Genomic DNA, 27,040 nt, shown 5'->3' with positions numbered 1-27,040 from the left:
TCTGGTTACAAGTCACTGAATAAGGAAATGTCAGGTGATGAGAGACTGAATGATGGACATATATATGCAAATCAATCCCCAATTACATATAGCATCTTTACTCTTTTCATGATAGAGGCATTTCACATAGCCAAAATCAGAGAATTGGAATGTTTTTATACATTAGAATGGCTAACATGTTATGGGAACGTAATGTATGCTGAATTGTTCTGTTGTATCTGGGATCTATTCAGTCATATTCTTTTAATAATTGTGTCCTGTGAAGACCTTCTCTATAGAAGGTTCTCTAGCCAAGAATAAAGTTCCCTCAAGGCATCCACTGTGGTGGTGAAAAGAGAACTGGTTGGGAAGGCAGAAGCCATATCTCTTAATATGTATGTACTAGGAGCTGCTGACCCTGTTCACTTTGCTTGTCAACCCCACCTCATGCCAAAGTTGCCCCCTTTCCCCCCATGGGGGTCACAGGAGCTGCCCCTTTTGTAACTGTGGCACTTACAAAGATAGATAGATGATGAGAGTGCAGCACCTGCCAAAACTCTAACCTGGCTTGAGATGTTTCCCAAATGAGGCTCTGTGCCAGTGCAGAACTCATATGTGTGACTGCACAGAGATCACAAAAACTAATAGTTGCTTGGAACCTGCAGTAATTACACAGGCAAAATTGGATGTTTAGCATTTTGGTGCATTTTCAGAAAGAAGTGCACAAGCTTTTTTTTAAAAAAATGAATCAGCTTTAAGCATACTTTATCACAAAGTGTTTAGAGTATGTCTTCTGCTGCCTCATTGACTGAAGACAGGATTGCTGGAAGCCATTTCATGTAATTGTTTAAAAGAATAATCACAGAAAGCTGAACAAGAAATACTGAGTAAGAGAAAAGCTGACCAGTGTGTATATGTGCTTAATACCAAGAATAAAAGTTAGCTCTTGAATTAAAAAAAGAGAAATATTGCATCTGAATTTCTCTAATCGGAGACAAGTATTTTTGTAAGATAAGCAGTATTTGGTTTTATTATCTTTTTTTAAAGTGATGAATTACAGCTGGGCCATGAGAAATCAGCTGCCTACAAAGATTATGTATCTGTGGCACGAGGAAGCAAAGAGTATAACATACGAGCCAGAGAGCCAGAGGATGGACTTTCAGAAGAAACACAGGTGAAGTGCCTTATAGACCAAGCCAGTGACCCAAATCTCCTTGGCAGAGTTTGGGAAGGATGGGAGCCTTGGATGTAAAAAATGAAATTCTTCATCATTGCCTGTCTGCTCAGGTTACCAGTATCTTGTAATTTATATTGGAGGCGAAGACTAATTGGACTGTGTGTTATTAACATACAAGTTAGTATTTAATGCACATAATTCAAGTATTAATGTAGAAACAAAATTTCAATGATACACTGACAATTCTGTAATTATATTTTGTTTGAGGTATTACGTTAGGGAAACTGAAAGGATGAAGTTGTATTCAGCTAAGTCCTACTCAGGATAGACTCATTGAAATCCATGACCCTAAATTAGTCATGCCTATTAACTTCAATGGGCCTAAGCTGACTAAGACTAGCATGGGATACCAACCATGATGCTTACAGCTTAGTAGTCATGCATTTAATTGCTGTCACTAATGAAGGAAAAGAGATACCAAAAGCTTAGTAGAAAAAGCCACTTAGAATGATTCATCATACTAGCTGTGAGATATTAAAGAACACCCCAGTAACATTTATGCTGAACTGGCTGGACAGTGATTGCTTATTACTTAGGATAACGAGCAGTGCAGGCATTATGCTTATGTGGGTGATTTACTCATCTAAGTGGTGTAACATCAACAGAGAGAACTTGTATGATTGCCTCTTCCCTTCCATGAAGGTGTGACTTTGCTATAGAAGGAAGAGGAATCACAATCTTACTCTTCCAGTAATACACTGCTGATGTGAGCAGGCCATTTGCATGATTATTTGTACAAGTCTACACCAGGTATATGATTATATACTAGCTAACTTTAAGCTGACATTTGTATGTGTGTGTTACCCCGAATAAGCAGCAATCAGTAAATCTTAAATTTCAATAGTCATAATAATGAACTAGGCAATGAATTTGATCTCTCATGAAGATGTCTTCTTTCCATTGCTAGCTAGGCTGTAATTTTAAAAATGAAAGCAGACAAGCCATAATCTTAAAATAGCAAAATAGTTCTAATGTCAATAAGGTATTTTCGGATTACAACCTGTAAGGAAACTTGCATTGAAGAGAGAGGTAAACTTTGCTATTGGAAAAGCAGGGGATATTCAATACTGAGGCATGCTGGTGAAATGATGTTAAACATTTTAGAATATACATTTTGGAATAAATCTTCTCATGACTTCTGCAATTGTGAAGCACAGCAAAAAATAATTATCTCTTAAAAGCTGTACATTTACTAGGGTCTGCATTGAAGTTTTATTTCAGATAGTTTAGGTAAGAAAATGGAAGGAAAAGCAGCCTATTGAAAGCCTTGAAATAAATATTCTCAGGTTAGTGCAATATTTCAAAAAAACAGGTTTTATTTGAAAAACCTATTTAAATTATCTTTATTTCAACAAATGTGACATAATCTAGTCTTGTCAGTTGCATTGTAATTTCACTTTGTATTTTAAAAACATACATAAGAATACAAAATCATTTCTAAACATGTTAATTAAATTTGTCCTAGAACATTTTTTTCCAAAAAGGTTTTCTTTCCACTTGTAGACAAACCTAAACAATATAGACCTGCTCACCTATTTGTGTCCTTTTATATTTTTATCAATAAAGGTGTCATGATTTGAGACTGGTGTGAAAGTGTTCTTGATATGACTTCTAGCATAAGTGTGTATGGCCTTGTCATTGTATAAATTTCAACATCAGGTTAAGGCTCAACTTTTGCACCAACTTTTTGCACCAGGGTGGATGAGATCAGAATATCCTTCCCATGTAATGCTTATGGGTTTATTGTATTTATCTTTTATTTTATTTATTTAACAAACTGTATATATTACTTGTTTGTAATAAAACCTCTAAACCATGGCTTAATTATATTAACCAGTGTGGTCATCCAGAGTCTCAGGGATCTTAGACCCGTTACTTTTTTGGGAGCCAGGTCACAGCAGGGTTGTTATGTCTCCAGTGTCCTGTGAGCCAATCAGCATGAAAGGGAAGTGTGAGAAGAGGTTTCTGACTTGCTTCCTTCTTTTCTGCTGATTGAAGCCAATCAGAGTGAAAGGAGTTGCTACTTCAAAAAGCCAAGTTGTGAGGAGTGAGAAGTCTGTAATTGCAGAAGAAGAGACAGTGAATCCTGATGATAGTATCCCATCTGTATTATTAAGCAGTTTGGTAGCAGCAGGAGATAAATGTGTAAACACTGACCTCAGTAATTCAAACATTATCTGACAGTGAGAAAGAACAGTCAAATGGTGGCAGTGACAGGGAAGCAGAAAGCAGTATTCAAACCTGGCCAGATCATTCTGTAATCTTAGAAGGGGCATGGCTGTGATTATTATAAAGGGACCCTGCACTTATGAATTCGCCACTACACAACTGGTATTGAGCTATATGTAACCCAACTTGGGACTGCATGACGAAGGGTAGACTATAAATACCTAAAATAAAGTAAAATAAATGTACTGCAAGTACAGTTAGATAACACAGTTGCATGAAAAATTGCAGCCAGTCACAAATTAGATATCTGTCTCAGATTATTTCCCCCCCCCCCATCCTTTTGTTCATTCCTTTGCTTACAGAGCACTTTGACCTGTAAGCTTGGAGGGCAAAGTTCCAAGTTTATAATTTAACCAAGTCCTTAATCGTAATGTATGCATAGCAGCGTTTTCAATAAGGCACTCTTGTGGAAATAACATCTCCAGTAATAATTATTTCAAGATTCTGAAGGTTAGTCAGGGAAATCTTAAGGCAGAAGGAAAATCTGGTTGTCAAAAGGTTTAAATGTCCTATTAGCCCAAGTTTTGAGGGCCGATAATGTTATTAAGTGATTATGCTTAAAGGATAAATTGCATCTGTTAAATCTCTTTGCAGATGATGTTGCTGTTCTGGTAACAAACCCTGTGCAGGCTATTCCTAGGCTAATTGAAATTATAAAGGAAAATGGATTTCTGGCTGACTTACAAATTAATTTTGATAAATCAGAAATGTTATGTTTTAACTTGGCTCCAAAATTACAAGCAATTCTACAATGGGAAACTCAATTAAAACTTTTCGTTTCTACACTCAAATATCTTGGGGTTTTCATCCTAAAAAAATAAGCAAAATGGAATCGCTTAATTACACTGCTTTGATAAAGAAGATAAGAAATTTGTTGCTGGATTGGAAACACATGCCTCTTTCATGGATGGGCCGAGTTGCAGCAGTGAAAATGACAGTTCTTCCAAAGTTATTGTTTCTCTTTAGGACAATCCAAATTGCCATCACCATCCAGAAATTAAGAAGTTGGCAACATTTGTTATTGAGGTTCATTCATCAAGGGAAAAGGCCTAGACTTCATTTCTCTATTTTATGTAAGAGGGCAGCACAGGGTGTGTGTGTGCAGGAATACCAAATTTGCAACTGTATCATGATGCTGCTCACTTGAAAAATTTGCTGCTGGTAATTAAGAAAGATATGACTCATTCATAGTTGTCAATGGAACATCCAGCCCGCTGGGAATCGAAAATTAGATTTTTACCTTTTATGGCATACAGGGAAAAAGACCTTCATTTCCTAGATAACCCCTTATTAGCAGACTTGTCTGTCTGGAGGTTGTGGAGGAAGCGTTTGATATCTCAGCCAACTCCTGTTATTCCATTTCTTCACCATCCACTATTTTATTATCAAAATAAGCTCTCAGACTTTGCATGTTGGGAGGCAAAGGGGCGTTACACATTACGTGACTTATTCATGAATGGAGTTCCACTTACTATAAAACAAATTCAGGAAGAACTATACCCACATCAATGTACTTGGTATCAGTTACTTCAGGTTCAGCACTTCATAACAATACCTTTGGTGGAGCAGCAGAGACAGAAATCATTGACTTGGTTTGAGAAGTATTTGGTGAGAACATCATTCACTGTTAAGGGTTCTTTATCTTTATATAAAATATTGCTAGATCTAACTACTGGGACTTTAGATAGCCTACAACAACAATGGGAGGAAGATGTTGATACGGAGACTGATTCTGTAAAATGGGAAAATTTATGGGACAAATTCCCATTTCATTAAATATCAGCAAAAGTGCGAGAAAACTCATATAATATTATTCATAGGTGGCATTTAACTCCATTAGTTTTGCATAGAATCAATAATTCTGCTACACAGAAGTGTTGGAGGGGTGTGTGGAGACCTTGGAAGTTATTTTCATATGTGGTGGACACGTGCCGCTGTTCAGGCATTTTGGAAAAAAGTGTTTCATGAAATTGGGACGATTACAGGGCAGAACATCAAGTCTGATCCTGTTATGACTGTCTTGTCGATTTTCCAAGGAGATAAGTCAGACCATTGGAAGCAGCCGTGAGTTCCAGTTTTGGAAAAAGGGTGGGGTAAAAATAATGATAATAAATAAATAAATAATCTATCACGGCGCTCTAAGGATCTAATAGTAACCTTACTAGTGACAGCAAGAATTGTAATTGCTCGTTGTCGGAAAAAGTTTGATTACAATTTAAAAGAATTATGGTACAATCAGGTATGGAGCATAGCTTTAATGGAAAAATTAACGCAACAAAGATTGGCAAGTTGGAATCCAAATAAAAAAGACAACTGTCATATTAAATGGTTTATGTTTATAAGCTTATGTAGCAGTGCAGGAGCATAATTTATATCAGCCATCAACTCATGCCTCACTATGGAGGAAATGTCTTTTGGTACTCTATGGAGTTTATTGCACTAAATCTGTCTACCAACAGTGAATTTCTAGATCTCTATGATGTTCCATCAAATGTTACGCTTTTTAAAGTTTACATTAATCTCAGTAACTCTCTATTCCACCTCTTTTTTACTTACTGATTTCTTATTTTTATTATAATTTTGAAACATTTATATTTTATTTTTCCTTTTTTAAATTATCTATGTATATATGGTTTGATTGTATAAGCTATATGTCAGTACATTGTAACAGACATTTAAATTGCTACGAAGATTTGATTTCTGCACTTATGAAGTTGATTTAAGGAAAAAAGAAAGAATTCAAGAAACACAGTAGACAAATTTTAAGCATCTTAGTTAAGTTTTATTGCAAATGGGGTTGTGTGTGTGTACAGGGACCACTCCCTGCTAGGAGGAAGGGCAGGATATAAATCTAATAATAATAATAATAATAATAATAATAATAATAATAATAATAATAATAATAATAAAGACTTTATAGGAAAACTCAAAGTGGAAAAGAGAATAATACCTAAAAAAGGACAATTAACACAAAATTGACTTTATATGCAACAGTGTGATTAATGCTCCTTTTTCTTTCTTTTGTTGTGTGTTATGTATTGTTTTATACTGTTCTGATATTTGTATGGCAAAGAAGAAATAAATTGTAAAAAAAAAGTTTAAACGTCCAAGGTTACAATACAGTTTTTTTCTCTGTCCCACCTGCTCCATATTGTGAGGTTTTTAAAGGTTATTTCCATTTTTTTCCAGCACTGCCAATCATGCTATATACAAATAACACATTTGCTACTCCTTATGCAGTCAAAACAGCACCATCCACACATAAAGGTTGATTCTGCAGGTTTGGGTGAAACCCAAGGTTTGCAGAAGTAAAAAAACAAACAAACCTTAAACTGGGTGGGTGAAATAGGCCAATGAGGATTGGAAATGCTCAGTGGCTACAGAAGGCTGACTGACAGGTGGGGTGGGGGGCACAGATGGAATGCAGAATCCAGGAAAAGGGTCTGACTGGCATCCTGAACAGGAGCACTGCACACTGTGATGTTCCTGTAAGTTAGCATCTGTAAATATGGTAAGTGCGGGTCTATTAGTTAATGTATGGTAATTGACTGAAGGAGAACATGGGTACATGTACCCATGTACATGGGTGAGAAGCTGAAGTATGCTGGATGATGATTGGCTGGCTGGCTGAAGGTATAAATGTGAGGAGGAGTCGGTTAAGGGGGGAGAAGTGGTTGAGTGGGTTGGAGTGAGGTCGTTTGGTGAGGGTTGGTTGGCAGAGTTCTGTGGGAAGTTTGGATTGTATTTGGCTATTATTAAAAGAGTATATATATGAACAGAAACATAAAGAGTGACCATACGCTTGTGAAACATTCCTAAAGTAATCTTGTTATTTCCTGTTATTAGTAAATAAATATTTGGTTTACCTAAGGCCTGATCCTTGGCTGGGGGAATATACAGACCAGAAGGGAGGGCAAGGTAATTACCAAGGCTGAACAGAAACTGTAACTAATGGTGGCAGCAGTGAAGGGAGAAATTGTAACAAGTCAAGTATCCAGAGCAACCCAGAGTTGTATGCTTTATATATAAAGATACAAGGGGGTTGGGAACAGCATAGGCACACAGTCACAAAGTAACAAGCTATAAAGAGACTTAGGCAAAGTCTCTGGGAGTATTGGTTACAGGAAGTGACTGGTGGTGCTACCTAGCAGTGGGATCTAGTGAGATCCGTGCTAGAGCGGAGTGAGAAACCATATAAAGGACAGTTCTGACTGCTGGTGTCCCTGGTGGTGCCTAGTGAAAGGCAGTAGCCACAAGCAGGTGGGAACCTGACAGGGAGAACCAGGGAAGGACATCACACACACCTCAAACATTTTTTTCAGGTTCCACTTGTTCCCTCTAACAGCTAACTTGGATAGTTGAACAGTTTGAATGAAAACAGGGCCACCCAAAATTAAGGCAGTTGTTTGTATGTGCTCCGCAGACTCCCTAGGTACATAAAGGTATATATATACATTTTTTAATCAAGAGATAATTTTGACAAAAAACAACACTTCATTATAGTAAGACGTGGTGGTAGTGGGTAAATTAAGATTAAAAACTACTGGGGGATGTATTTTAGAAGGTGTGGGAATTCACTGTAACGTTTTGTTTCAGTTTTCACTTCTGTATCAAATTGTTTTACTGTACAGTTTGCTATAGTTATCTGACACAAATTGCATGTTATGCTGAGCCATATAACAGGCCTAGGACAGTGCCAAAATGATTGTTTCTGTGCCTTTGAGAGTGCTGTATTCTTGACAGCTTCAGTGTATATATTAAATACTACTGTTTTGTGCGTGGTTGCTCGTTTCTCTCCATTGTACTATGTACAATATACATTGTACTATGTTAGTAGAGGGGAAGGGAGATGGCATAGATAGAATGTACCCTTACTATAGGGGTATCTCTGCTATGCTTACTCCCTTGCCAAATTGGTGTGGAGAGTACCAGGTGCCTGGCAAGCCAAGATACCATTCTCCCACAGCTGGGACTCAGGGGAAGGGGCTTGGGATCTGTGGAAAGTCTTTGGACTTTGCTGACAATGGGGAGGGCTAATGTGTACAAGAACACTTGGTGACCAAGCCACTGTGGCCATTTTGTTTGTGGGCACAACTTCCTCCAGTGCCACATAGGAGTTGGTTATCGCAGAAGCAGGTACATATGTGGAGCACCCTTAGCTCCCTTTTTTCAACAGGGTAGTGTATGTGTATGTAGCTGCTTGTCTACATTCAGGCTTTTTGTGTTAGGTGAGCTACATAGTTGGTAAAGACTGGAGTGCTAAGTTGCCCAGAGAACAGGAGTGCAAGCGGAAGGATGCTGTGGTTATGGGTATAGTTACATAGGAAACTGCCATATACTGAGTCAGACCATTGGTCCATCTTGCTCAACATTGCCTATACTGACTGACGGTGGCTCTCCAAGGTTTCAGGCAGGGCAGGACTGTCTCCCAGCCCTACACAGAGAAGCTGAGGACTGAACCTGGGACTGTCTGCATACAAAGCACATGCTCTAACACTGCGTAATGGCCCTCCATGATCATCATTAAGGCAAGTGCTATGGGTTGTGATGGTGGGTGCCTAACAGGCATGGGGCAGGGGTGTTAGGAAAAATCCATAACCCTCTTCCCCAAATAAAGGGGTTGAGCTGCTCACTTAACCCGCGAACCAGCAAGGATCCCACATTGCCTGTCATAACACGCAGGTGGTTGTGAGATGAGCATCCTCGCAGTCCCTTAGACTATGTGCTGTGACCAAAGAACTAGCAGCCAAGGTTCCATTGAGACATCAGCCACCAGGACCACGGCTTAGGCTGCCTTAATGAGCCCTTTCTGGAAATGTTGGTGCCTCCTTGGCTTAACCATTGGTTCTGACTACCTGCTTTACAAACTCTTCTCAAAAAGGGAACAGTGGGAATAGGAGCACACAAAGCAGCATATTTAACACTGGTGTTTGTTTTTTTTAAAAAAATTATTCATAGAACGAAACAAACAAAGATAACAAACATTTTTGATACATTGGAAGAGAGATGTAATAAACTTATGGATATACCATTTAAAATACAGTTCCATATTTGTAAATTAATTAACAAAAATAAAATTACCAAGCATTAAGTGAACCATATGGATCTAGCTGTAGATGAGAGACAGTCATGTAAACCATATTTATTTGCATATTCAATAAATAACTACCATGTAGCAATATATAAATCAGATTTAGTGTTCTCTTGTAAAAAATGTAAATTATGGGTAATTTTGTCTAGTAAGGCCAAATTCCATATATTTCTGTACCATGTCATTTTTTCCAGATTTTCTAATGTTTTCCAATTTTGCACCACCATTTGGCAAGCTGCCAGTAATAGTTTAGAGATCAATAATTTAGATTTCAATTTAGCATTTTCTCCTCTAAACACTAATAAAAGAAATAATTCCTGAGTGAATATAATATCCTGTTTTATAATATTCTTTATGCACCATGCTCCAAAATGGGGCAATTTTAAGACATGTCCACCAGGAATGAAAATATGTACCTCTATTAGAACATCCATGCCAACAAAGTGGGCTCATATTAGAAGATAGATATGACAAACGAGTTGGAGTTAAATACCGTCTATGTAGTATTTTAAGAATTTCTTTATGGGTAACAGATACAGATTTATTATATCTAAATGAACAAATATCTTTCCATTTCATATTATTTAATTCAAAACCTAAATCCTGTTCCCATTGAGATTTAAGCCCTGTAAGTTGTCCCATTTGTAAATCTAATAATATTTTATAAAACGCTGACCCTTTCCCTCTAAACCCCAATGATAACATTGAGTGTTCAAATCCAGTAAGTGGGCAAGTGGCATACCTTTTGATTTCAGGGTCTTTAAGAATATGAGTCAGTTGAAGTATATGAAACCATCCCAATTTTAAGTTCGGAATGTTTGCTCTGAGTTGGTCCCATGTAATTGGACAATCCTGTATGAAAAAATCTTTAAACCTGAAGTAACCATACTGTTCCCATTTTGCAATGCATTTCTTAAGTGTCTCATTTTTAATACTAGGATAGGATTGCAATGGAGTTAATGGAGAGTATATTGATGAGATTTTTGATTGCCAATTTTTCCATATTAGAATGGTAGCTTTTGTAAATGGATTACTAACAGAGCGTATAAAGGAATATTGTAAATTTATAAATGGCAATGACCACAATGGTCTGGACTGTAACATATAATCCTCCAATTGAATCCACGTTTTATTAGTTCTCATGATTATAAAACTTAATTGACGCAGTTGAAAGGCTACATAATAGATCTGTACATTAGGGAGTCCCCATCCCCCTTCATCTTTGCGTGTATAGTATAATTTATGTGCTAACCGAGGTTTTGTTTTTTTAAACACAATCTATTTATTATATTTTGCCATTTATTAATCTGTTTTGGCTGGAGGAAGATGGGAAGAACTTGAAAGACATACAGAAATCTCGGAACTACCTTCATACGAACATAGGCTATTCTTCCTAATATAGAAAGATTAAGTTTAGACCATCATTTTATATCTTTTTAAAGTTTACTTATCAATGGATAATAATTAATGCATAGTAATTGAGATATTTTCTCTGGAATTTGCACTCCCAAAGCATATTTCACACTGATGTTCTGAAGCATAAAAGACACACTGCAAGCTGGCAGTTTGTGATTATTGTTAGAAGCCTTAATACAGATTAAATTCTGTCATTTTTGTGCAGCATTAGTTCATACAGTTAGTAGCCCTTTTTTTGAAGATAGAAAACATGTTATCTGGATATCAAGCCAGTATTAATTATACTCCTTTCTACCAGCACAATGCATTTTCTGGGGAGAGAGAATGTTTAAACTTTAACCATCTAGCTAGCTAAACATTCTCTGCTACTAACATATACCCCACTATTTCAACCATACTACTATGTATAGTGACAAATCTTTTAAAGCCTTTCCAGTATGGATACTGGGTCTCACACATTCACAAAGGCAGCAAGGCCAAAACTTTGGTGGTATGTGGCTGCAGAAATGCACAAACAAGAACAACTGAAAGGAAAACCACTCCTATAATTAGACAGCTGAACAAATAAAAAAGGTTTAATTGCCAGCATGGATATATGTTACTCTTACATACACAGATAGATCAAATGGTGCTGATGAAACAGTGCTAGAATTAACCCCTCAACAATCTTGATCCATTGAGCCATGAGAGTTGTCCCAGGGCGCATAGCAGGGGTTTACAAAATGAGCCCTACCCTGTCCAACCCCCAAAAAGGAGGGCTACTGCAGCTCTTGTGGTTTTCTGAAATGGGATGAGAACGCCTGTCACAGCTGCTAAGTACCAAAGACATCCCTGAAAGCACCCTCTTGCACATTAACTTGGATTCCAGCACTGAGCAGAGGGTTCGACTCAATGGCCTTATAGGCCCCTTCCAACTCTACTATGATTCTCTGTGGTAGAAAGCATCAACGTTGGACAGCCTGGCTGGGAGTCCAGAGTCTGTGAGCTCAAATCCCTGCTTGTGTCTCCTGGGTGTAAAGGGCCAGCTAAAGATCACCCCCACAGGGAGTGGCTCAGGGGTTACGTGCCCTGCCACCTGTGCAGCTGTGGGCAAGCTGCATAGTCCCAAGGAGCCCAGTTGCCCCCAGCTGGCAGTTGTGGACAAGGAAGGGGCTGGCAAGCTGAGCAGGCCCTAGCCAGCTGGGGAGGACTAGCCTCAGAGGGAGGCAATGGTAAACCCCCTCTGAATACCACTTACCATGAAAACCCTATTCATAGGGTAGCCATCAGTCAGGATCAACTTGAAGGCAGTCCATTTCCATTTTTTCAGAATCCTATACATAGACCAGCACCTGCTGGATGAGGGCCAATGAATTTTCTTTATCTCTGCTTTTAATGGATTTTACTGCCCTAATCCTACGGTTATATTACACATTATCTTTAAGAAAATAATGGGGCTTTTTTGTTTTAGTTTTTGCCATTTAACTGAAAGGATTGGAGGACCACATGAAGCTGCTTGATACCATGTTGTACCATTGGTCCATTGAGCTCATTACAGTCTATACTGCCTGGAAGATGCTCTCCACAGTTTCAAGCAGAAGCCTTTCCCAGCTATTCCTGGAGATACCAGGGACTGAACCTAAGGCCAGCTTTGTGCGTGCAAAGCATGCGCTCTGCCACTGACTTTACAACTCTTCTCTCACTTAGATAAAAGTCTGAGGACCGATCTACATGTCAAACTTGCATTGTTAATTGTCATTGTCATTCACTAAAGAAAGCTGGGAATTATAATTTGTGAGGGTGCTGAGACATCTTTGTCTTAATCTCTCTTAAAAAAGGCACACTCCCAGCATTCCTTGAGAAGAAGGAACGGTGGATAAATCAGATTAAGTCTGTAGTGTTGATATAGTTTTACGGCCAAAAAAAAAAAGCATACACGTCACACTAGCACTTGCATGCACAGCTCCATCTTCTCTCCCCAGTGCCCCAAAGTTAATGTTCCTATGGTTCATACACACCCTTAACCAGTGGGATAACTGAGGAACCTGTGAGATTTACTAGGAGCCAGATAGGACGCTGACCTTTGTGGATACGCAAGAGCAAGTTGGCAACCCAAGGCTTCCTGGCAACAGTGGCTACATACTAGTGCCTGGAGTTTTGTCCTTAACTGAGAGACCAGCAGCCACTAGGCTCTCTCTTCCGTAGTCCCACCCATAGTCGCCATCATGTTAAACTTGCCATTTCATGTTCAGTGTCTCCTCAAAACCAACAATTAGGTGCTGACATGGTATAGTAATACTGCAACTAAGTCCCCATATCAGAATGCAAGCTGTGAAGACTAGAATTTTGTTGTACATTTTCATTTCCCCCCATAACTGTCAACTTGTTCTTTGAGAATACATAAAAGCAAGTTGGCATCATTTTCATGAACAAGCGCTGTGAAGTTTGTAAGCTTACAATTTAAAAACAAATGTAAATGAGGGTAGCTTAATTTTTTTATGATGCTTTATATACATTGTGGGACTTAGCATGAAACATACTTACTACATTCTGTGCTATTTCTGATACTAAATGTTTCATCATTCGAGGAATAACTCCTCCAACATTAATGTGAAAATTGTTTTGTAGTTACTCCTCCCTCCCTGATGCAAAACAAAACAAATTATTTCAGAATCAAACCTACAATGTCTTGGTTCTGTTCTTCATGCAACTGTCCTGTCTACTTCTTTTCACTGGCCCTGTGGAAACGGAATCACCTGTTACTTTATGGTTTGCAAAAATAATAGTATCTGCAATGTTCGGCCACAAGAGGGCAATATTTCGACAAAGGAGATAAATCATTGGGTATTTTCTGGCTGTTTAGTATACATAATAGCAGCTGCAGAGAGAACAGTGGGCAGGGCAAAGCAAATAAGAAAGGTGGCCCAGCCAATGGTTTCTTGTTCATTAACGTTTGACCAGTCCTATGTCAAGGGCTGATGAGAGCTAGTCTACATTTGTGTCATTTTTCTAACAATGAAATGGGCACAAAATGTCACCCTCTAATAACATATGGCAAGCTTGAAGTTGTAGACGGGAGCGGATCTGGTCCTAGCAACCACCCGCCCCCCTTTGCGCCTATGTAGCGCAGTTATTGAGATCAGTGAGACGTCAACAGACCGGACGGCGTTGCAGACGGGGGAGGGAGAAGGAGCTTGGGGACGGAGTGTCCCACGGACTCTCAGATACTCATCTTTAAGGGCAGAGTTAGTAAATGCATGCTAATGTAACTTTCAGAATGTTTTAATGCCCATCTTGCTGGCACTCAACTGATCGTTCTGAAGTTAAACAAAAGGGCATCTCGCCTGCCTTGGTAAAGGAACGTCAAATGCCAGTTTCGGTCAGTGGACAGAGAGAATCCCGGGCTCAAATGTAACTTCGGTCACTAGCTAGGCTTTAGCAAGTCGCAACAATGTACGAAGATTCCAGCAAGGGAGGCAAACCATCCCCACGCTCCTTCTCTCCTCCCCCCGTCTAAAACGCGCCGTCTGTTCTCCTGACGTCTCACTGACCTCAGTAACTGCGCTACATAGCCCAACAGCAAAGGGGGGGGCAGCTGGGTGCTAGGAACAGGTCCGCTCCCCGTCTACATATCCGGACGCAGCTCCAGCAAAAAGGCAGCCCCAGGAAATCCCTAGGGAGGCTCCTGCATTCCCATGCCTTCTCCTGCCTTTCGGCACCACCGCAACCCCACCCCGCCAGCATATTATTTGGCAGGAAGAGCCACAGCTTCCAGAGGAATGTGCTACCCCATACAGTGCGTGTGCGGGTGTGTGTGTGAAAGCTTCAAAGGTATCGTGATCGAACTTAACTAGCTACACACACCCTGCTGGCCCGTCCCTTTCCTTCTCGGTCGCCCCACGTTTCGCTGCGCCCAGAACTCCAGCCCAGGGAATCCACTTCAGAGCCCCAGAAACTCGGCGGCGCGACATGAGCTACGCGCTTCCCGCCCTCCGTTTGTGACAGTCACTTGCAGCGAGGCAGGAGGCGCCTCCCTTCCCGGTGGGTTTGGGCATTTCATTTTTCCCCTCCTGGGGGCGCCCTCCCCGCTGTCGCCGTCCTCCGGCTCAAAGGTGGCAAAGCAGGAGGGGGAAATTGGGGGTTTAGTACGTCCCACCCAGACCAATCCGGGACGGCTGCGGCGGCTTCTGCTCCCGCCGCCCCCTTGGCAGCGAGGCTCAAGAGCGCGCAAGGTTCTCCCCGCCCCGCCTCGCCTTCCGGGGCTTCTCCAGCAACACCCTCCCGCTGTCACAAGGGCCAGGAGGTGGGGCCGGAGGTTCTGCTATAAAGAACCGAGGAGGCACCTAACTGCCAGGTTTACACGCGCACGTGCTGCCTAGGACCGTATCCGAAGTCCAGCGTGACTGTCCCAAGAAGGGAAAAAAGAAATTGGGGGCAGAAGGTGGGGAACTGGCTGAGGCAAAGTCCACGCCCGGCCAAGTAAGCGACTCGCACGCGCACGCCGCCTCCACCTGCGAGCGGGGAAAGGGGGCGAACTTGGCTTTCCGTCAGCCCCCCACACACCTCGGAACACCGGGACCCTCCATGAGCGCCGCCACCCTGGACTGCCTGGACTCTCTGTCGTGCTACAGGAGCTGGTCCCTGGAGCCCGCCAACTTTTACGACGCCAAGGTGGGCGAAGGCGGCGGTGGGCTGAGTCCTTCGTGCAAAGCGGGTAACATGAGCAACGGCGTCGAGGAGTCCAGCGTGGTCTCCTCGGCCCCCGGCAACGGCAGCCGCGATCTGGCGGAGTTGAGCGCCGCCGCGCCGGCCATGTACGAGGACGAGAGCGCCATAGACTTCAGCTCCTACATTGACTCCATGGCGGCCGTGCCCAACTTGGAGCTGTGTAACGACGAGCTCTTCGCTGACCTCTTCAACAGCAACCATAAGGGCTGCGAGCGCGGCGGCAGCAACAGCGCCTACGGGGACTATCTACCGCCACCGCAGGCACAGCACGCGTCCGGAGGCAGCGCCTTGGCCAGCCTACTGCACGCCAGCGTCCCACCCGGCCCGCTCCGCGGCGCTGTCAAGCAGGAGCCCGACTGGGGCGACGAGGCGTCGGGCTCGGGCTCGCTGCTGCCCTCGCAGATCGCCACCTGCGCCCAGACTATCGTCAATCTAAGCGGGCAGCCCACGCCTCCAACCTCCCCGGAGCCGCCGGGCAGCGCCTCGCCGTCCAGCTACAGCAGCCGCTCTTCCGCCTCCTCGTCGTCGGGCGGCAAAGAGCGGGCGGTCAAGAAGTGCGTGGACAGGTTCAGCCCGGAGTACCGGCAGCGGCGAGAGCGCAACAACATCGCCGTGCGCAAGAGCCGCGACAAAGCCAAGCGCCGCAACCAGGAGATGCAGCAGAAGGTGGTGGAGCTGTCCGCCGAGAACGATAGGCTGCACAAGAAGTGCGAGCAGCTCACCAGGGACTTAGCCAGCCTCCGACACTTCTTCAAGCAGCTGCCCAGCACCTCTTTCCTGCAGGCCGCCTCGGCCACGGACTGCCGGTAACCGGCTGCAGCAGGAGCCACCACGCCTGGCTACGCAAGAGACTTTGAACTTCTTCAAGAATACCTCAGAGAGAGCCGCACAGACTGCAGCGGGGCTGCATGGGAGGGAGGGGGGACTGCACACACAGACTGTGCCAAAGGTGTGCCGAGAGAAGGGGCGCTCCTTTCTCGCGTGACTTCTTCCCTCCTAAGGAAGAAGAAACCTAGGCTAGAAGGCCAGAAAGAAACACGCCGTGAAAATGTGTTTGCTTTCAAGTTTCTTTCTTTGAATGGGCTAAGCTTGGGGTCTTTAACCACAAAACTTGCCAAAAAAGTGAAAGAAAAGCTAAACGTCTCTTTTTCTTCCTAAGTTATTTTTGTAATGATAGTTTTGTTTTTCTACATCTTACGCATATTGATGCAGCTATGGTACTTTGTAAGAAACAAATGATTTTCAAACACTTTTTATTGTATACAGCAAGTGAAAAAATAGACTGAGCATGCCCAAAACTTTTATAAATTTTTACAGCATTTCTAAAAATAAAAAGTTGAAATTTATTTTGCCTTTGTATTTATTATGGTGGGGACAAGTACCAAAGGAATGTAACAAGAAACAGTGCTCCATGGAAGAACTAAGCACGCAGTTTCTTGATTTTAAACATCTGAAAAAGCACCATAATTTAATATATTGTTAAATGGTATTTAAATGCCAGTTTACAGTTGACAGATACTATTAAAATGGGAGTTCATGGTGAAGGTATCCACACCGTAGTTAAGACTCTTAATAGCAAAAACACACTGGTGGTGATCTTCTGAAGACTTGGGCAGTGGGGATATAACTGCATAAGATGCAACACTAACCTAATTGAGAAAGGCTGAGCATTCCTTAGTCACAATGCAATTGCAGGTATGAAAAAAATCACGTACATAACATCGACAGAATTATATATTTGCCTAAAAAAAAATTACAACTTATAAATTGATAAATATACCGAGCTTTCTGAGAACTGCCCTCTTCATCTCAGAAGACAGCATTGCAAAGTGGCAAAACAGAAGCTGGTTTGGGCATGAGATGAATAGGCATCAGAAGTAATTCTAAGCAGTGATAGCAATGATGCATATGAAGGCAAATGAAACCACAGGAAGATCAAATGTAAACAATAACACAAACATGAGTAGTGTTCATAGGACTTTTCCAGTGCTAAATATAACCATGGCTTGTTTTCAATCTTGAACTTATTTTACTTCTAACACAAATATATTTGGGGAGGGAACAGAAAAGGGATTTTTGGGGGAGGGAGTAGCTACAAGGTCATGCCACTAGGTGCTTCAGATGTTACGAACATTCCTGCACAGAAAGCACTTTTAGGAATTACTGTGCAGCCTGCATCCAAGTAGTCGCACAGAATGGTCCCACACATGCTATGCCAACTTTTGTGTCCTTCAAGAGACCCCCTCCTCAAGGCTGCTAACAACAAAACAAAAACATGAGTCACTTTTTTGCTGTCCACAGAAAATATGCAAGATCTAGATTTCATACTGGTCATTTGCTAAAAACCAGAAAGCAGGCAGCACTTTGACTCATTGTAGAAGTACATCTAGGAAGAGTCACACAAAATCTTCTGTAAGCAGTTTTGAGAATTTTGTAATTTGATCTTAAAAACACTTGGAAGTATGCATGCTTGAGATTCCAGATTCCACGACCTTCTCTCCCCCCCCCGAAAAACTTATCAAACAAATCCAAAGACCAGGATCTAGCACCTGACTAAGGGAATGCTTCATGCAAGCAAAAGGAAATCCCATGTATGCCATTCTCTGCAAAATAAGATTATAATAGTAATAGTTACCATCCAAACTCCTGCATGAGTAAGTCCAGCTGATCCCAGGGTTTCCATCTTACATTTCTAAGATTGTGGTTTGGTGTATGGTTCCTTAGAGAAATATTCTTTTTGTTGGTAGATAAAGCTGCTGAATGTTTAAAATTACATTGTCTCAAATATGGTTAGCATTACATATAACTATTTTGAAGTAACTGTTCTTTAGTTTTTATTTTATAGTCCAGTACAATAGCCACTTTACGGGATAAGATACAACAGTCAAGGATTTCTATATGTAGGTAATTATTGACACTGTATTCATTTATTTATTAAATTTATAACCCACCCTTCCTCCCAGTAGGAGTACATAGGTCAGTACACATGCCCTTGACACCTTTCATCACATTAGGAGATAAAAAGACTTCTTTGTAATATTGACTCTTTGTAATATTTATTAAAATTTGGTAACAAATACAGCATCAGTCATGTCATATTAGACACAGTGTTTCAATGCAGCCTATTCAGCAAATATTTACTGGAACATCTGTTAATGGAGTAATATCCACAGTATCTTAAAATGCATAGCTTAGAAATGATTTTAAAATACTTTTACAAAATACATAATTGATTTTTATATTCTGGGGAAAAAGAAATATTTTGGTCCCTGAAACTCGTTACAAAAATTATCTTCCAGATAGAGGGGAAAAAATATTGTTGGAAAAATGCATTTCACTCCATTGCTGTCAAGCATCTGCATGTTCCATTGACTTCAGTAGGAGATACATAAGCACATGCATTTAATTTCTCTCATTCACATCAGAGTTGAAAATGCTGAATGCTGTCTGGTACATGCTCAATGTGAATGTTTAAAAAAATAGCAATTTTTTCCAGAGTAATCTCTGAAAACAGAATTTATCACAACTGCATTATAAATTATCTACAAGTATAGTTCATAACTAACTACATTACAAAGTTCATAGACAGAGTATCGGACAGTATTTCCTTTAGTTTCTTCCTGCATCTTGGAGAACAATTTCTTCTAATCCAACACAGCTAGATGGGTGGCTGGTTACAGACTGGACATAACAATATAAAACCCCCACTTCCTTTCCCAGCACACTCTTCACTTCATAACTCTGTAATGATAAAGCACATTCATTAAAACAAACAATCTTGTACATTTTGTCCCAGCCAACATACAGCTGAAAGATAACCAGTGCAAGGTGCTATTCAAGTAAAATATGTTTTTGTTTCTTGTTTTTTTGCTGCTCAGAAAGAAAAGCAGCATGTATACAACACTAATAGGTTTGATAAAGAAATGTGAATTAAAAAGTGAGAAATACAGTATCACATTCTTTTGTGCTAACTCAGGCTGCAATCCTATATACACTTACCTGGGAGTAAGGTTGCAATCCAATATACAATTATCTGGGAATAAGTCCCATTGAACCCAATGGAACTTATTTCTGAGCAGACATGCATATAATTGTGCTGTCAGTGTGAAATTTAAGTGAAAACCAAACTGTCCCCAGAAGTATTACCTAGGGAACATTCCGTGGATCCAATGGATCCTTAGACCTAAAGGTGAATCATGTAATATTTATGTTTTATGCAGACAGTTGGTTTAAATTTACTGAAGCATCGATAAAAACATAATCAATTGCTTATGTTAACTGTACCTTCAAATGACTCAACCCACTTTTGAATGTCATCCTTTTACAGCTAAAGTTATGAAGCTTCCATTTCTCTAATACATGTACTTTTAAGTATACATACCCCATCTTCAGCAGAGGATGACTCCAGGAGTGAAGAAATGGTCTTTTGCAGCAGCTAATATAACACATGGAGGTGACAAAAGAAGGATCACATTTCTATTTTCTTTGCCCACATAAAAATAACAGTATTTGGTAAAAATTAAAAAACTATGCCTATAATGTTTTGTCCTCTTGTTTATCATGAAGCCAAACAGAAATCAGCTTGTGTCCCTGAAAGTCTACATTTCCTACAAGTTGTTGTAGGCTAGGCAACTTAACAAAGAAAATGTATCTAGAATTTCATGATCTCAGTAAAACCCCTCAAAGACATTTCCTCACCTTTAAGATCTTAGATATTATTGTGGAAAAATTATTTGTGAAAACAGTTAGTAGTACAGTGTATTTAGAATTTAGCAGGACATGGATGATAGACTCAAATCTTTGCTAAGCCATGAAATTCAATGAGTGGCCTTGGGGAAGCCACTCTCTCATTTTAGCCTCATAATCCCGTTCCGTGCCCGGTACTTCTGGGCAAAGGGGCGAGTTTGTGGCCACAGCCGAAGCTCAGGCTGCCATCGGGCGTGCACGCGGCGCGCCGGCGCGCCATCGTGACACACAGGAAGGAGGCGGGGCGGCTGAAGGCCATTTAAGGCCGCTCTGCCAGCCTCCCGCCCTCCTTTGAATTTTGGCGGCTGAGGCTTTGTGGCGGCGGCTGCTGCGCGGTGCGGGGGGCCTCCTGGCGCGGGCGAGGCCTTCTGGCCGCGGCAGGGCCTTTGGTGAGCCGGCCTTTGGCGGCTGAGGCTTTGTGGCGGCGGCTGCTGCACGGTGCAGGGAGCCTCCCGGCGCGGCGGGGCCTTTGGTGAGCCGGCCTTGCGGGGGCAGCGGCGGCGGCGGGACGCGGGGGGCCTTCTGGCCGCAATGGGCCGGACTTGCAGCTGCGACGAGACACGTGAGGACTTCCAGCGGCGGCGAGGCGCGGGAGGACTTTCAGCCGCGGCGAGGTGGTGTAAGGAAGATTTATGGTTGCATTCCTAAGCACACTTAGAGAATAAATAAGGCCCACTGAATACGGGGAGAATTACTTCTAAGTAGCATAGAAAGGATCAGCCTGCTTATGCTATTCTTCTCAGTTGCACTCGGTAGAATAAGATCTAAACTAGTGCTTTGTTGTTTGATTTTTAATCATGCAATGAGTGCCTGCCAGGGACCTTTACCAGCTTCTTTTTAATTACTTGGTTGGCTTCTTGGTTTATCTTCCCAGTTACCATCAAGAGGTCTTTTTTCAGCCCTTGCACTCGGTAAAATAAGATCTAAACTAGTGCTTTGTTGTTTGATTGTTAATCAGGCAATGAGTGCCAGCCAGGGACATTTACCAGCTTCTTTTTAATTACTTGGTTGGCTTCTTGGTTTATCTTGAAAGCACCATCCTGTGCATCAGTGAGAATTTCAAGCATGGCAACGAGGTTAATAAAGATTTTGGCCCCCAAACTACTTGATTAGTCCTGTTGATTCTCTGTGGCTGTTCATAAAAAGGCAGCTGCTTCATTATCCTGATCTACCCATGGAATTATAAAGAGCAAGCTAGCATTTAATCCATGTTTTTCAAAGTATCCTAGCAGGAGGATATGTTAATATGCAGTGGAGATGGAAAATGCATCTGAAGTTTAAATGAGTCAGAACTGCAGATCCCTGGATAGTGGGAATTCAGGTGGTTGATTTTTTGTTTGAACATCAAAACCATTCAGTACAATTTAGTTGAGTGTTTTTGTTTAAAAAACAGCTGCTTATTTTTGTTGTCAATCATTTAATTCCTATTTAATTCACTGCACAGAATGGTGAATCAATGTGATACAATGGGTGACAATACTGTTTAAAAAGGGATTCAGCTGAAGAACCAAACTGAGGTATCACAACAGTTTACGAAAATGAAAAGCTAGGTGATCTTATGATTATAAGTCAGCCTTCCCTAACCTGGTTTCCTCCAGAGCTTAGCAGCCATGGGTTAAGAACATAAGCAGAACCCGCTGGATCAGGCCAGTGGCCCATCTAGTCCAGCATCCTGTTCTCACAGTGGCCAACCAGGTGCCTGGGGGAAGCCCGCAAGCAGGACCCAAGTGCAGGAACACTCTCCTCTCCTGAGGCTTCTGGCAGCTAGTTTTCAGAAGCATACTGCCTCTGACTAGGGTGGCAGAGCACAGACATCATGGCTAGTAGCCATTGATAGCCCTGTCCTCCATGAATTTGTCTAATCCTCTTTTAAATTTAATCCTTTAAATTTCAGTCTCCTGCTGCCTGTGGCCGCCACTTCTTTTGCAGAATAACCTAGAAAGATGCTCTGTCATAACGTAGCGGCCATTTGGATTGGAGCAATGCAATGTAATTACAAAGAGCAGGGGCTTTTTGAGGAGGGTGGGGGGCAGCTGGAGACAGAAGGGAGGCGGCAGGAGCCTGTAGGGACCCCAGTTAGTGCTGCAACCTCACCTCCAAAACTACCTCAACTCCAAAATGCAAAGGGAACTCATCCCCCCAGGTAAAAATATATGAACCTTTCCATCAGTTAAGTCCCATAAACCTCTGTCCTAAAACCCATTTAATCTGTGATATTCTGAGTAAACACACATAGGATTCTGCTGTATGTGTGCAATCACATGCACCCTTCCAGGGGAAGAAGTAACGAGACACTCGGGGATTTTCTCATAAGTAAGTATGCATAGAATTGGTCCAATTCATATTTCTCTGAGTAAATTATTTAAACATAATGGAATTAATCACGTGCAGGCTGCACATTTGCTTGCATCTTCACTTTAGCTAGTTTACAAACTGGTCTGTAGATAAGGTGCCCACCTTTTTACAGGCCTCTAGTCCTGTGCCTTTAAGGGTCATTTGATCTGCAGACATTAGAAGATGACATTGCTTAACTCCATGCCATCTAATAACTGCTGAATACGAACCTGCTATTAAAGGCACAACAACAAGCCAGAAGGATATGTGGGGCCAGGGCAGCCCCCAGAAGAGGCTGCTCGGAAAAAGTGTCCCTTCTCGCTCGAAGGCTATGGACCTTGCTTGCAGACTGCCCAGTTATGGGGGGACTCATTTTATGATGTGGTTTTTCTTTATTATGCAGTTTTCCGGATCCTATGGACGCACTGGTCCAGGGGACAATTGATGAAGACATACAGTTGGGCAGGGTTATTGGCCCCTTCCCATCATCCCCTACCTCTGCTCTCTCAGCGCCCCCCCATATAGTGCCCAAAGTGGCAGTGGGCAAAGTCTACCTGATTCACCATCTGTCATACAAGTGGGGTCAGTCAGTGATGCCTTATGGGCAAGTGTGGCAGCTAATCTGCCTGCATTGCCGGCCGTTACACACGGTGGATTTTGAGCTGCTGAGTTTTGCCTGTTAAGTCAACTATGCAGCAGAGCATTACCTAGGGGCTGCTGTATTCTTGCATGGAGCACTTCAGCCCCTTCTTGGAGACGAGAGGGCTCAGAAGCAGTGGGGCACTATTTTCATGATTTTCAGTTTATGGGTAGGGCAGACTTTGGGTGCATATTAGCACCTGATGGCACAGTTTATAGCGTAGCTATGAGCTGGGGGGGTCCTTTGGCAGCTGGGGAAAGGGAAGATCCTGCCCCAGTGTTCACCTTCCAGGGTATGAAGACTGACTTTTGGACCCAGGGCTGCAGGCTCCCCTGGAAAAGCTTGAACTGTTGCAGATCAAGATCCTGCAGTTTTCAGGGGCTGGGGAAGGTGTTTGCTTCCTCCCCTTCAGGTGTTGGGGGCCTTCTACGGTGGGGGTGATGGTGCCATAACAGGGATTTCACAGCCTTACCACAAGTTCAAAGTTTTTGGCTGCCTTGTGCGCCAACCTGTGGTGGCCCCCTCCTTTCCTGCGGCGCGTCAATGGTGTTTCAGTTAGAGGAAGGACCGACTCAGCTAGTCCCATACCGCATACTGGGAGATGGGGGAAGGGAGTCAGAGATGGCCATATGCCTGCTGCCCCAGCATGCTCACCAGCTATCAGAGGGCAGGAGGGGATTCCTGGGAGTTAGGGGCTGGCAGGGGCTATGCAAAGTGTGGCCTATTCCTATGAATCACGTGCTGGAATTCATCACATGGTAGGAGTGTATCTTGTCTGTCAGTGTGTCGCAAGGTAGGCTGGCAGGGGGCCTTTAGGACCATTCAGATGTCTTGGGATATGTCAGGTGCTGGCCAGCTGGCCCATGCACACCCCCATAACCCTTATCCTCATCCTCCATGTTCACCTGACCCGCCAGGGATGGTTGATCAGGGAGGTGCCCTGAGACCATCATGCTTCAAAGCTCAGCAGTTGCATGTAGCGGCCCTCACACTTAATTCGGAGCCTTCCGGATGGGGGGCGAGGGTGTTTGGGGGCCAGGTCAGACTTCCAGGCAGACTTCCAGGCAGACCAGGGGTGCAAGAGTTAGTCCACATTATTTTACCCTCCCCCTGGACTGGACATTTCCCCATGACGGCATCATAGTGTTTTTGGGCCTGAAGCTACAGGCCTGGTTGCCTGATATTCAGGGGGAGGGATCTTCCCTTATAAAGTTTCAGTCTAGTGTCGCAGTGCCTGGGAGCAGACCCATGGGGGTTTGAGGGACATGCTCCTCCGGAATGGGGTTTGCCTACCCGGCAGTGGAATTGCCTACCTGGGACGGTCCATTTGGTTTTGGTATATGCAGGTGCACGCCATTAGGAGGTGGAAGTAGGGGGTGCATGGAATACATTCACCCTGGGGGTGAGTCTGAAGGTCCGCGACCCAACTGTTCACGATTGTTTCTGTTTTGGCAGGTTGCTGGATGGGGATGGAGCAGACGCGCAGCCTACTCTGCAGTCATGGCATGATCTCATAGGCTGGCCTTGGGGCCGCAAATGCACATTGGTTCACAGCTGGGCCTCGGATGGTGGGCCACAGTTTGGTGGCTGGGTCGACAGAGTATGCACTGGAATGGTCTCCTACCCATGTTGTTCCAGCAGGGTTCAGGGCGGAAGGTTCTGCAGGTGGTGGTCATTCCCCTGGGTGGGAATTACCTTGGTTACTGAAGGGCAAGACATGTGAGGACATGCAGTTGAGGCCACAATAGCATCTGTTCGTCAGCTGTGGTCAGACATGGAGGGCAAGGCCCTCAGTGGCAGGCATGTGAGGACATGCAGTTGAGGCCTCGGTAGCCTCGGGTCGTCTGCTGTGGTCAGACATGGAGGGCAAGGCCCTCAGTGGCAGGCATGTGAGGACATGCAGTTGAGGCCTCGGTAGCCTTGGGTCGTCTGCTGTGGTCAGACATGGAGGGCAAGGCCCTCAGTGGCAGGCATGTGAGGACATGCAGTTGAGGCCTCGGTAGCCTTGGGTCGTCTGCTGTGGTCAGACATGGAAGGCAAGGCCCTCAGTGGCAGGCATGTGAGGACATGCAGTTGAGGCCTCGGTAGCCTTGGGTCGTCTGCTGTGGTCAGACATGGAGGGCAAGGCCCTCAGTGGCAGGCATGTGAGGACATGCAGTTGAGGCCACAATAGCATCTGTTCGTCTGCTGTGGTCAGACATGGAGGGCAAGGCCCTCAGTGGCAGGCATGTGAGGACATGCAGTTGAGGCCTCGGTAGCCTCGGGTCGTCTGCTGTGGTCAGACATGGAGGGCAAGGCCCTCAGTGGCAGGCATGTGAGGACATGCAGTTGAGGCCTCGGTAGCCTTGGGTCGTCTGCTGTGGTCAGAAATGGAGGGCAAGGCCCTCAGTGGCAGGCATGTGAGGACATGCAGTTGAGGCCTCGGTAGCCTCGGGTCATCTGCTGTGGTCAGACATGGAGGGCAAGGCCCTCAGTGGCAGGCATGTGAGGACATGCAGTTGAGGCCTCGGTAGCCTTGGGTCGTCTGCTGTGGTCAGACATGGAGGGCAAGGCCCTCAGTAGCAGGCATGCGTGGACATGCAGTTCGTGGGGCAACGATGGCATCTTCCAGATGGACCTGCAGAGGGGTCTGCACGAGATTCTTATCGGGTGTGGGGTAAAGGGAGACTAAGCAGAGGCTTGTCCCCCTTTTGTGGCAAAGAAGTGCGGGAAAAGGTTTAAAGGGAAAGGGCAGCTAGGTGACACCTTTAGGCACCTTTGGGGGCGATTGGCGGTCCGGGGGCCTGCAGCTCAGGGCTATACGGCCCGGGGGGCAGAACACGGGCCACCTTTGGGGCCAACGTGCCTCATCCGCTCGGAGTTTCACGGCTCCGGGGGGCGGTGATGTGGGTTGGACCCCCTACACATCTTCAGGGTGTGGCCTGAACCGGGGTCTGGCACAGGGCAGCCCCGGGCTCAGGCAAGGTTTGGTCGCCCTATGGCTGCAAGCAGGCTTTGCCTGGATCATCAGAATGCTCCCACACTTGATTTCCCCTCTGCAGGTTCATTATTCTAATTGATTCCATTTAATAAAGTGGCCCATGATTTAACCCAATGAATGGTGTTTGTGTTTTATTTCGGCAATAGGCCACAAACAACCTTGTGAAGTCAATCAGGGTGAAAGGCAAAGATATACTGTTGGCTACCCAAGTCTTTAGGATGCAAATGAATAATAATGTTGGGAGAGAGGTTTAAATTCTTGTCCTTTATCCCATAGGGCAGGGATGGCTAACTTGTGACCCTCCAGATGTTGGAATACAACTTCCATTGTCCCTGATCACTGACCATGCAAACATTCCCTATTACTGCCATAGAGTTTGTCTCTAGGAATATTGACTTTCCAAGAAGCATGTGGTGTTCCTGCAGGCCATGTAGACTGACTTCTGAGGCAGACCGACTGACCAACCAACCGTCCGTCCATCCATCCATCATTATAAATGTCCCATAAAAAAGGCTCTGAGGATCATAATTAGTGCATGCCTTTCTTCAGATAGGGTTGTTTATGAAATGCTAATCACCACCTGAACTGGCACACAAGTCTCAGTACAACCCTATTTCTCTGTAACACATGAATCAGTAGAGGCCATGCTTGTCCCAACCCAGTGCTTGGATGCAAACATGG

The 27,040-nt window shown here is 43.5% G+C and overlaps 3 protein-coding genes and 1 long non-coding RNA gene across 7 annotated transcripts in view; 2 read left to right on the top strand and 2 right to left on the bottom strand.

Annotated features, from left to right (window-relative positions):
• The window catches only part of PRKDC (protein kinase, DNA-activated, catalytic subunit), a 213,971-nt gene extending 211,041 nt beyond the window's left edge, over positions 1-2,930 (top strand). For both annotated transcript variants that reach the window (XM_061598396.1, XM_061598388.1), the window contains one exon: positions 1,027-2,930. In XM_061598396.1, coding sequence (XP_061454380.1) covers positions 1,027-1,231 — 205 coding nt within the window. In that variant the 3' untranslated portion in view covers positions 1,232-2,930. The remainder of the gene's footprint in view (positions 1-1,026) is intronic.
• LOC133371240 (uncharacterized) lies at positions 2,602-15,143 on the bottom strand. The gene is made up of 3 exons (XR_009759279.1): positions 14,483-15,143; positions 13,615-13,669; positions 2,602-3,272 (listed from the first exon to the last, which is right to left on the bottom strand). It is a non-coding gene; the product is annotated as an uncharacterized LOC133371240 (long non-coding RNA).
• A 130-nt stretch (positions 15,144-15,273) lies between these two features.
• Positions 15,274-17,005, top strand: CEBPD (CCAAT enhancer binding protein delta). The gene has a single exon (XM_061598435.1). It carries the CDS (start codon positions 15,516-15,518, stop codon positions 16,467-16,469), a length of 954 nt encoding a protein of 317 aa, XP_061454419.1. The 5' UTR covers positions 15,274-15,515; the 3' UTR covers positions 16,470-17,005.
• Positions 17,006-18,698: 1,693 nt separating this feature from the next.
• Positions 18,699-27,040, bottom strand: part of SPIDR (scaffold protein involved in DNA repair) — a 313,219-nt gene continuing 304,877 nt past the window's right edge. For all 3 annotated transcript variants that reach the window (XM_061598352.1, XM_061598345.1, XM_061598361.1), the window contains 2 exons: positions 20,041-20,094; positions 18,699-19,400 (listed from right to left, as the gene is read on the bottom strand). In XM_061598352.1, the coding sequence (XP_061454336.1) occupies positions 19,269-19,400; positions 20,041-20,094 (186 nt within the window). In that variant the 3' untranslated portion in view covers positions 18,699-19,268. The remainder of the gene's footprint in view (positions 19,401-20,040; positions 20,095-27,040) is intronic.

This window comes from Rhineura floridana, chromosome 1, assembly GCF_030035675.1.
Source record: "Rhineura floridana isolate rRhiFlo1 chromosome 1, rRhiFlo1.hap2, whole genome shotgun sequence".
Taxonomy (NCBI): Eukaryota; Metazoa; Chordata; class Lepidosauria; order Squamata; family Rhineuridae; genus Rhineura; species Rhineura floridana.
Note: the sequence above shows the minus strand (reverse complement) of the source record. Positions and strands in the feature narration are given on the sequence as shown.